Source organism: Diaphorina citri, unplaced genomic scaffold (assembly GCF_000475195.1).
Source record: "Diaphorina citri unplaced genomic scaffold, Diaci psyllid genome assembly version 1.1 scaffold607, whole genome shotgun sequence".
NCBI lineage: Eukaryota > Metazoa > Arthropoda > Insecta > Hemiptera > Psyllidae > Diaphorina > Diaphorina citri.
Genome location: NW_007378041.1, coordinates 99,057 through 110,466, shown reverse-complemented (window position 1 = coordinate 110,466; position 11,410 = coordinate 99,057). Strand labels below are relative to the sequence as shown.

At 40.2% G+C, this 11,410-nt stretch overlaps 1 protein-coding gene and 3 non-coding genes across 4 annotated transcripts; 1 reads left to right on the top strand and 3 right to left on the bottom strand.

The window, feature by feature from the left end:
- Window positions 1-1,437: 1,437 nt before the first annotated feature.
- On the bottom strand, window positions 1,438-1,509 carry Trnap-ugg. Its single transcript has one exon. It is a non-coding gene; the product is annotated as a tRNA-Pro (tRNA).
- Window positions 1,510-6,939: 5,430 nt separating this feature from the next.
- On the bottom strand, window positions 6,940-7,011 carry Trnap-ugg. The gene has a single exon. It is a non-coding gene; the product is annotated as a tRNA-Pro (tRNA).
- Window positions 7,012-7,993: 982 nt separating this feature from the next.
- Window positions 7,994-9,098, bottom strand: LOC103510511. Its single transcript, XM_008475185.3, has 3 exons — window positions 9,018-9,098; window positions 8,599-8,790; window positions 7,994-8,165 (listed from the first exon to the last, which is right to left on the bottom strand). Exons 1-3 carry the CDS (start codon window positions 9,096-9,098, stop codon window positions 8,043-8,045), a joined length of 396 nt encoding a protein of 131 aa, XP_008473407.1. The 3' UTR covers window positions 7,994-8,042.
- A 3-nt stretch (window positions 9,099-9,101) lies between these two features.
- Trnap-ugg lies at window positions 9,102-9,173 on the top strand. Its single transcript has one exon. It is a non-coding gene; the product is annotated as a tRNA-Pro (tRNA).
- The last annotated feature ends 2,237 nt before the right edge of the window (window positions 9,174-11,410 follow it).

Genomic DNA, 11,410 nt, shown 5'->3' with positions numbered 1-11,410 from the left:
AAAAAAAAAAAAACCTCTTTTTAAATTTTTTTTTTTTTTTTTTTTTTTTTTTTTTTTTACTTATAGAGGAATTTTATCGGAAGGTCCTGTCAAAATAAATAATTAATTATTTGCTATGGGTTTAACCTGTTGAAGTTTCAAGTGACGCGGGTTTTACCTTCTATTCAATGACATGCAACCCATCTCCTCACATTAACCTTTTTGGTGGAAAAAGCGGTCAAGCGTACAGGGGATTTTAGGGAACTTCTGAGCCATGATCCAGGGTCACACACAAAGCTTTTGGCGAAGAGAAACCTTTGTTACTAATTATCCGAAGTTACCCCCTTTTTTTTTGTCTAAAATTACTGGACTAACATGTGAGAAACGTTTAGTTATTAGACAGTTTTATTTCCAATTTTTTCACACTTCTCTACTTCTCTCCCTTTTATCATTCAACCCCCTTCTCTCTATTACAACAGTCCCCTTTTGACAGGGTTAAAAAAAAAAAGTCTAAAATTACTGGACTAACATGTGAGAAACGTTTAGTTATTAGACAGTTTTATTTCCAATTTTTTCACACTTCTCTACTTCTCTCCTTTTTATCATTCAACCCCCTTTTCTCTATTACAACAGTCCCCTTTTGACAGGGTTAAAAAAAGGTCACACTGCGTTCAAATGTATACAGAATGGACTCAGTCGTCTTCTACGTTGATTTCCGATGCATCCTTGGCGAGTGTTACACCCTGTAAAACAGAAAACACAAAATGGGATTGATGAAAGTTATTGAATTTCATCGGATAGTCTGGCTGGGGGACGTTCAACAGGGAGTATACCAGCCTGAATTCCCCTTGCTAAAGGTATAGCACAGATTGAGTGCAAAGGGCATCCACCATCCACGACCACCACCTTGTAGAACGAGGTATCCGAATCGAAATCAATCTTAGCCGAACCTCCTCCTGTAAAACGCATAGAAAAAAAAAACCCAATATAATTAGAAATATACAGTAGAACCTCGATAAGAAATAATTCAAGGGAAAAGACCAAAGTTATTTATCGAGGTTTATTTATTATCGAGTTTTATTTCTTATCGAGGGGTTTGCCTAAAAAATTATTTACTATCGAGGTTTTCTAGAAACACAAATAAGGAACAGAACCTTAAAGTGCCCGCGAAGAATTGAATTGAATATATACCTTGTTTATCCTGCTCGAACGAGACTAAAAAGCCCTTTTTCCCCAGGAGTCTAAACAAGGTCTCTTGTATTTTATGGGTTTATTATTATTATTCAAAGAGGTTTGATAGAGAGGGAATTGTAACCACGGAGGTCTTATCGTCCCGAAATCGAAGATAGGATAGAAGAAAGCCAGCCGTTCCGAGAACGAGAGATTTCAATTAAAAAAAAAATCAGTGGACTTTGGGAGCAAACGGTTTAACATTATCGAAAAAAAAACGTAAAAATTGGGCCCGTCCGGGATTTGAACCCGGGACCTCCTGCACCCAAAGCAGGAATCATACCCCTAGACCAACGGGCCACGATGAAGAACCAGAGCAGAATAGATAACTATAAACAAAATTCACACTTGAATGTCCTGAAGAAATGATTGTGTAATCATAGGATAGAATTCACTGAGTTCAAAGTACAATGCTTCCAGTACAAGTGAAAGTGAAAGTTACTGGGGGAAGCAGAAGACCAAGGTACAAGCGAACGCACACTGGTTTCTCTATATTTTTTCCACCCACCCTAGATAGCTTGGACGGTAGAGCGTCTGCCTAGTAAGCGCTAGGTCGCGGGTTCGATTCCCGCCTGGGGCGTACTTTTTCCTAAACAGATAAGGTTTGTTCCCGGAACGGCTGGAAAGTCAGCGGCGGTAGAACGTTGAATACACCAATTTCAAACGGATAGCTGAAGTTAAGCAACGTTGCGCGTGGTTAGTATCAGGATGGGTGACCGTCTTTTTTTTAATTTAAGATGAGTGTTTCACCGCCGTTTTTATTTCGTAGCAATGAAACAATAATAATAGACTCTTGAGTGGAAGGTAACCACTAGGTGAGGTTAACGCCGGAGGCGTTCTCTACCACCTAAGTCCTAACCTTTAGAGCTCCATTATTATGTGGTCACAATCTCAAATAAATGAGGATAAAATTCCATGCCTCGGCTGGGATCGAACCCACGCCCTCCTGTTTACCAGGCGAGCGTCTTGACCACTACGCCACCGAGGCAGGTGCTACATTGGACGCATGTGGTCTGTGTCGTAGCATGCCCATCCCGTAGTATGCCTCTCATCAGATGGGCGAGAAGAGGCACAATACTCCCCATTTAGGTGCTGGGTCTGGGCAATCATACGCTACTTTTCCCAGCCCCACTCAGACTGGGTGAGGTTAATGTGAGGAGACGGGTATCTTGTCATTGAATGGAGGGTAAAGCAGAATTTTGAATTTGGACGAATCATATCGAAATATGGAATTGTAAATACTTTTCCATACTTTGGTGATTTAGGGCACAGGTTGTACTGTGAGGGGGTGAAGGGCATGGAACACCCTGAATAAATGCGGTGGACTTTCATGAAACACACTGTATACATAAGGTGGGAAGATAAATAAGGGGTCGGGTGTTACAAGCAGATTGTACTGAGGCGGGGGCGAAGGGCATGGAACACCCTGAATAAATTACGATGGTCTTTGTTGAAACATACTGTATATACGGACAGTACAGGAATACATATTCTATTCTAGCCACCTTGGAGCTTGGTACTTTCTTCTTCTTTTTCTTCGACGATCTTCAACTCTTTTCTATTGGAATATTTACAAAGACATGTAAACATACAAAACAATGAGAGAAAATTAATAACAGAAATGAAATAAATAATAAAATAAACGAATCAAAAAATCAAATACGAAATTATTTGTGGTAAAGCAGAGCTTTTTCACAGCTTTTGTGGCTATCACAACATTACTAAGTGCCTCCTTTGCTTAAATAATAAAATAGACTATACATATACAAAATATTCCAACTATATAAGGGGCGGGATTAATGCCTTAGGCATTCTCTTCCATCCAACCCCTTACTTCGTTCGTTTATATTACCTGTTCTCGTCTCATTAGTAGCCGATAGGTGAGTTTCTCTGGATGAAATAGGAGTTTAAGTTCTCCTACTCCTCTCTCTTTCCATTCCTTTAAGTCCTTGTCATACCGATACAGCTTGCATCTCTCTCCATACACTGCAAATAGAATAGAATAAACCTTGTCAGAATAAAATATAATTATGTACCCTGTAATATCCAATAAGCTAAGGGAAGTCGTGTGATCTCCACACCCGAATTTCATTAGCATTGGATAGGGGTATTTTGATAGCATAGCAAGCTCCTCTGAGTGAGCATCACACTAGGCTTGCACACCGCAGGTCTAGTTTTCTATCCTATAGGGGGGGAAGTAATGTAATCGGGTCAAATTTTCAATGTTCAGTTTTTAGTGTCAGAACACGTTTTGAACTCCCTAGAGCCTTCTAAAGTTTCAGCCATAGGTCTGTCTGTATGTAAACAAAATATCTTGAGAACTGTAAGAGCTAGAAACAATTTGGTGTGCAGCTGTTAAATGTGACAAGGATACGAAACTTTTGGTTAAGATGGGTGCTGCGGTTGGCGGTATTTTGACCGTTTTTTCAGCTATACTGACTAAACGGTTAGAGATATTGTAAAAGTTACAATAGAACAACACCCAAATTAAGCATCATTCAATGGGATAAGGAAAGTCGTGTGATGTTCACACCAGATTTTTTACTTACGTTTTGTCTCGTCCTCCTCTCCAGTCTTCACCTCGACAATGTCCGGCAGAGGGATGATCGGCTCGAAGTGAGGATCGTGTTCTCCTCCATCGCCTGCCTCTTCCTCGTCGTCTCCATCTCCCGTAGTGGAGGTGTTCTTCTGAGTGGACGGGGATGAGGTTTGATTGGAAGAGACGGACTTGAACACCGAAGCCCCCGCGCCTTCCCAGGTGAAATTGCTTGCTGAAAAATATCACAGGGAAATACGAGTAACATTAGATAATCTTTTTTTCACATAAAAATAAAATAAATAATATCTAATATAAAAAAAAATCTATGCTATGAGATATGTAGATAGTACTCAGTTCCCAGGTGAAATTTCTCACAGAAAAATATCAGAGGAAAGTAAATAAATGATAACCCTTTATTTAGTGGTCATTATGCCGTTTTTCGGAAATACAGAAGGAGCTATAATTAAAAAAGACCCTAAGTAAGTTTCGGTACCAGTTTGATATCTAAAAGATTGTGGTGCTCCATATCAGAAGTGTATGTGTATGGAACATTGAGAGAAAAAATAAATAATAAAATTAAAATAATACTTTCCTTCCTAGAAAAGAAAAGTAATAATAAAAACTCATTTCATTAATCGAAGGAGAACAAAAAATCAACCGCTAAAAAAATGACGATAAAATTCCATACCTCGGCTGGGATTGAACCCACGCCCTCCTGTTTACCAGGCGAGCGCCTAGACCACTACACCACCGAGGCAGGTAAAACCTTCGTCACTAAAACTTTGGCAGATATACAGTGACGATAAGTCCCTTGGAAAAAAAAAAAGTTTCTACAGGGTGTCCACTCACCTATCGTCTCCCACTTGTTCTGCGGACTGGGCCGCTTCCGCAGCGTTACAGGGTGGTCAATAAGGTCATATTCACTACATATACAGGGTGTCCACTCACCTATCGTCTCCCACTTGTTCTGCGGACTGGGCCGCTTCAGCAGCGTTACAGGGTGGTCAATAAGGTCATATTCACTACATATACAGGGTGTCCACTCACCTATCGTCTCCCACTTGTTCTGCGGACTGGGCCGCTTCAGCAGGGTTACAGGGTGTTCCACCAGCGTAGTCATGTTCATCAGAATAGATTCATAATCTACATCATCATCTTCATCTTCGTCATCTTCATCCTCCTCCTCCTCTTCTTCTTCCACCACTTCATATTGGTCTTCCTCTTCTTCTACGTATTCTCCTTCTTCTCCTTCATCTTCTTCTTCGTGGTTTGACCCGGCTGGGCTATGGTGGTCACCTGTGCTATCGTGATGCGATGATGAATTGGCTGTGAAGAAGAGAGGAATAATAATAATACTGCTTATTTATACTGCTCGAATAGGACTGAAAAGTCCCTTTACTCCAGCAGTGGGCTACTACTATTATTGTGGTCAAATTCTCAAATTATATTGAGGATAAAATTCCATACCCCGGCTGGGATTGAACCCACGCCCTCCTGTTTACCAGGCAAGCGCCTTGACCACTACACCACCGAGGCAATAATTAATGCTTATTTATACCATTACTTGGATAGGACGAAAAAAAAAAGAGAAATGGGATTGAAAGAAGAAGTTTTTGAGGGTTTATTTAAAACCGTCCACCGCACAACGAACATCCATTCAGCACTTTAACTTAAACAGTCCCGAAGAGGAATTATTATTAATTAGATTCATACTAGACACCCAAATTAGATAATGGCTTACCTTATTTTATAATTGACTAGGGTTCTTTGTGGGGGATTATTATTTACATGACACCGACTCGAATGTAACACAACTAAAAAAAAGCAGTCATCTTGAAAAAGCCTACGAGTGAGGCGAAACTCGAGTCGGTGTCATGTAAATAATAATCCCCCACAAAGAACCCTAGTCAATTATAAAATAAGGTAAGCCATTAAACAGTCCCTAAAAAAATATGAACAATGCTTCTTTTGAAACGAATATTTCTATTCTACTCGCTTCTTGATGTTGAAAATTTGTAACGATTGCACTACTTTCTCATTACAATGTTTCTAAAGTAGGTTCCGCCAGCCTAGTTAGCTTAGTTGGTAGTTCGTCTGCCTTGTAAGCGCCAGGCCGCGGGTTCGATTCCCGCCCGGGGCAGATTTTATCCTGATGGGATAATGTTCGTTCTCGGAACGGCTGGCTTTCTCCTATCCTGTCTTCCTTCTCTCTTCGATTTCGGGACGATAAGACCATGGCAGTTACAGTTCCCTCTGTCAAACCTCTTAAAAAAAAAAAGTAGGTTCCATACTCGTATATTTAATGTAATAATAACGTATCCACAACTTATGACGAATTCCCGAATTAATTTTCAAATTCTAAATCGAGGAAGAAAATTTAATCTTTTCCTGAAGTTTGATATAGAGCTTCTGAAATAGAATTCGACCATTTTCTTTCTCACCTTTAATCTCAACAACCCGCTGCACGGCGTTGTCGACAATCGCCTTGAAGTCATGGGCCAACTCCACATTCTTAAACCTGACGGCCAACTCCTCTAGTTCGGGTTCCGGGTAGTCTTCCGCCAAATTCATCGCGGTCAGGACCCACGCCTTGTCGCTCGAACTCATGGGTCGCAGTTCGAATCCCGGCCACAGCAGAAAGTTGGCCACGGTCTTGTGGATCTGAAAGTAGATGTCGTCGGGTGTTACATGCAGGTTGTACTGTGAGGGGGGCGAAGGGCATGGAACACCCTGAATAAATGCGGTGGTCTTTTATGAAACATACTGTATATTTGAAAGATGTCGTCGGGTGTTACATGCAGGTTGTACTGTGAGGGGGCGAAGGGCATGGAACACCCTGAATAAATGCGGTGGTCTTTATGAAACATACTGTATATTTGAAAGATGTCGTCGGGTGTTACATGCAGGTTGTACTGTGAGGGGGCGAAGGGCATGGAACACCCTGAATAAATTACGATGGTCTTTTATGAAACATACTGTATATTTGAAAGATGTCGTCGGGTGTTACATACAGTGCCCAAAATCACCAAAGTATGGAAAAGTATCTTACAAGTGCAATAACCTAATAACCAATGGAAAAGCAGAATTTTGAATTTGGACGAATCATATCGAAATATGGAATTGTAAATACTATTCCATACTTTGGTGATTTAGGGCACAGGTTGTACTGTGAGGGGGTGAAACAAAAAATAGGGCCCGTCCGGGATTTGAACCCGGGACCTCCTGCACCCAAAGCAGGAATCATACCCCTAGACCAACGGGCCGCGATGAGAATTAATGCAAACATATCAGTATATGAATGGATTCAACTATTGAGAAGAGAGAGAGTTTCGAAAATGATTCACTAGGCAGCAGCACTGTAGTTTGGGAAGAGGGGAGTGGAGAACGCGTGACCTTGGTTAGAATGTGGATGGGTGACCTGGATTATTATTATTCTCCTAACACCGTTTATTGTTTACTTTACTTTTACTTTTTTTTTATTTATTCTTACTATAATAGCATTACCTATAGTTACGACTTTACATATAGTGGGTTGTTGGAATTTGTAGGATATAATCTCATCAAAAATGAAGGGAAAATGAAAAGGCCAATGTAAAAGTTTTTTTTTTCTTTTTTTTAATAATAATAAAAAAAGATGCCTATAAGTACTTTTTTGTGGAGGACAACTCTGGCCTTTAATTTATTTAAACACTTATAGTGGATTTCACCAATGACTTAAAAAGAGATTTCACTAATGGGAGAATTTTTAATGGTCCAAAAAGGAGTTTTTTATGATCCAAACAGAAAATGCTCCTCCTTTCTGGATCACTAAAAACCCCTTGTTGGATCACTGAAAAATCCTTTTTGGGTGATTGTATAATGCAATCAAGTCGGAAGAAAGGAGAATTCTAATGTCATAAATTATACAGAAGAAAACCGTTCCTGAAAAGTACCAATGGGTACATACAGAGTGTTTAAATAAAGTCCGGGGACCCTTGATTATTTTTTGAACGGCTAAAGATGAGAAGCTGAAATTTAGGGTAGTGTTCGGTCCCCCTGGGATCGATCCTGGCTCGAAATTTGGCGAATACTTCAAAAAATGGTATTTGAAAAGATAAAACACTACCCTAAATTTCAGCTTCTGACCTTTAGCAGTTCAAAAAATTTTCAGGGGTCCCCGGACTTTACAAACACTCTGTATAGGAACAAATGATAAAGGTTATTGTTATTAAATAAACCATTCTCGTTCTCGTTATTATTAATGAAGGCGCCGCTCTAACTTTGTCTAAGAATGAAGGCGTCGCGCTAACCTTGTCTAAGAATGATGGAGCCGTTGTGCCGCCTCCGGGCTTGGCGTCTGCGGAGGGCGCCCCTGCGGCGTTTGAGCCTGTGCGGTCTGACTGGGGCGGCGCTGGAGATGAGGCATTGGTGTTTGTTCCTGGAACAAATCATGGATATGTTTACATAGGAAAGATGAGATTAGATACATATTAGTGCTTTATTTAGACTGTCGAATTAGGACATGCAGTCCCTTCATCTCAACAGTTTAATAGTGCACCACTTTATTTATTTAAATTATAAACAAATTACATAATAATAGAAGAAAGTAAAAAAAAGGTATAAAAAGGAGAAAAAAAAACCCCATTTAGGTGGAGCATTCGCCTTAGTGCAAATTAGGCCATTATAAAATTATGATATACGAGTATGTACCTATTAAAAAAAAGTAATTTGTAATTTGACATGTTAGTAGTTACATATTTTTCATACATGATTAAAAAAATTTTAAATTGAATTTACAGGTGGACATATCTATTAATTTAATGAGTCCTTTCACTCGTACCATCACCCTACTTCTACGCACTCAAACTCACCAAAAACAGGCTGAGTAGACGCGCCAAATGTTGACCCCCCTGTAGGCGCTCCCTCCGAAGACTTTGCGCCAAAAAAAGGGGACGATCCCGAAGTGGGTGTGCCGAAAACACCGGTAGCCCCAAATACGCTCCCTCCAGCCCCAAACGCGGAACTTGCTGTGGTGGTTGTGGAACCAAATACACTACCTCCTCCTATTTAAAATTCGAAAATTTCAAACGAAGATTTCTCCTCTTAGGAAGCCTCAAATGAAATTTTAAGCATTTCTATTGCAATCAGCGTGTTTAGAACTTCCTTTATCAGCGAAGAAAAAAAAAAAGTGGTTGAGCCCCATTCTCCCATTAGCGAAATCTCTCCTTAAGTCATTGGTGAGAAATCCATTAAAAGTGTTTATTGGGGGGATCTCTTATCAGCTTATCACTATTGGCAAACTGCCAGCTGTTATTTTTAACAGTCTGGAGGACAGACATTCAAACAGGTCTATTTCTGCCACTCTGTTCATCGTGGCCCGTTGGTCTAGGGGTATGATTCCTGCTTTGGGTGCAGGAGGTCCCGGGTTCAAATCCCGGACGGGCCCTATTTTTTCCAACCTCGCTCTTCCACACCTAACCGCTGATCTTTTTTTTACTCTGGGCCTTTAAAATATTTTTAGCAGCGTGGTATTGAATGTTCCTAAATTTTTACTCAAACAGAAGGACGCGGGTTCAGTGCTAGCCTAAGGGAGGTCTAAAAATTTATACTCTGCCAGCCTAGTTAGCTTGGTTGGTAGCGCGTCTGCCTTGTAAGCGCTAGGCCGTGGGTTCGATTCCCGCCCGGAGCGGATTTTATCCTCAACAAATAAAGTTCGTTCTCGGAACGGCTGGCTTTCTCATATCCTGTCTTCCTTCTCTGTTCGCTTTCGCGAGGAAAAGACCTTAGCCGTTTCAGTTGCCTCTCTCAAACCTTTTTAAAAGGAAGAGAAAAATCTCAAACCTTTTTAAAAGGAAGAGAGAAATCTCAAACCTTTTTAAAAGGAAGAGAGAAATCTCAAACCTTTTTAAAAGGAAGAGAAAAATCTCAAACCTTTTTAAAAGGAAGAGAGAAATCTCAAACCTTTTTAAAAGGAAGAGAAATCTCAAACCTTTTTAAAAGAAAGAGAGAAATCTCAAACCTTTTTAAAAGGAAGAGAGAAATCTCAAACCTTTTTAAAAGGAAGAGAGAAATCTCAAACCTTTTTAAAAGGAAGAGGGAAATCTCAAACCTTTTTAAAAGGAAGAGAGAAATCTCAAACCTTTTTAAAAGGAAGAGAGACAATAGATCAGTTGCGCTTAAGTCTGACGTCACACATCTCATTAGAACGGAAAATAAAAATTGAATTTTCGATCGTTTACAGTTATTTTTTCGGAGTTTTGACCTCAGATTTGGATTTTTCCCTACTTTTTACATAGGAATCGACCATTTATTTATAATTTTTACCCATTTGCAACCCCTCCATTAGAAGTGCCTCGGAGCTCGGACCCTCTTTCGTGTTACTTCCAACTTTCAAGGCATATTCTTCTACACACCTACCTCTGTCCTTACGGGACCGGAAAAAAATTGGTCAGAAAATTTCCGCCCAGACCGGGATTCAAACTCAGCACCTCCGGGTCAAGTCAGTGCTCTTGACCACTCGGTCACAGAGACGGGCTCAATTTTATCATTCAGGAAATTAATTACAAGGGGAACGAAAATATTTTCTCGGGAAAACAAAGTGAGGTGGTAGAGAATATTTCAGGGTGAGAGCCCGCTCTTCTTCGCTCAACTGGGGTACTTTCTCAAACACTATCTCCACTTCATCTGAAACGAAGAAAAGAGATTCGACTCGTGTGGTCTGTATCGTAGTATGCCTCTCATCAGATGGGCGATAATAATAATATTATAATAATGGTGCTTATTTATACTGCTCGCATAGGACTGAAAAGTCCCTTTACTCCAGCAGTTAGTAGGCTACTACTATTATTGTGGTCAAATTCTCAAATTATATTGAGGATAAAATTCCATACCTCGGCTGGGATTGAACCCACGCCCTCCTGTTAACCAGGCGAGCGCCTTGACCACTGCACCACCGAGGCAGGTTAGATAAGAGACACAATACTTTCCATTTAGGTGCTGGGTCAACATGAGAACACCATGTTATATAATATATATATATTTTTTTAATTTTAAAAGATGAAGTTTCACCGCCGTTTTTATTTCGTAGCAATGAAAAAACTGCTACATTAGACTCATGAGGTCTGTGTCATAGCATGTCCATCCCGTAGTATGCCGCTCATCAGATGGACGAGAAGTGACATTTCTACAATTAATACATAATAATGAATTAGAGTGTTTCACCGCCGTTTTTATTTTGTAGCAATGAAACAACTGCTACATTAGACTCGTGTGGTGTCATAGGATGTCCCTCATTAGATGGACAAGGAAAAAGAAAAAAAGCGTAGCGGTAACGCATTTGTTTCTTATGTAAAAAGTCCCAGGTTCGATTCCCAAAGTAAAGACAAAAATTCCAGTGTTTCTTTTCTTACCTGTGTGAGGTTGAGATTTGGCCGGGGTTAAAAGGCACTTACTCGATGCTTTCTCGGAATCAAGCGTGCTCAAACTGTCACCCCCCGTGGGTGTATTCCAACCATATCGTTAGTTAAACCGACTCTTAAAAAAGAAAAAAAAGCTGAGGTCAGCTTCTCAAAGGTAAATAAAGAGAGGAAGTAAAGAGTAGTCAAAAGGCACTTACTCGATGCTTTCTCGGAATCAAGCGTGCTCAAACTGTCACCCCCCGTGGGTGTATTCCAACCATATCGT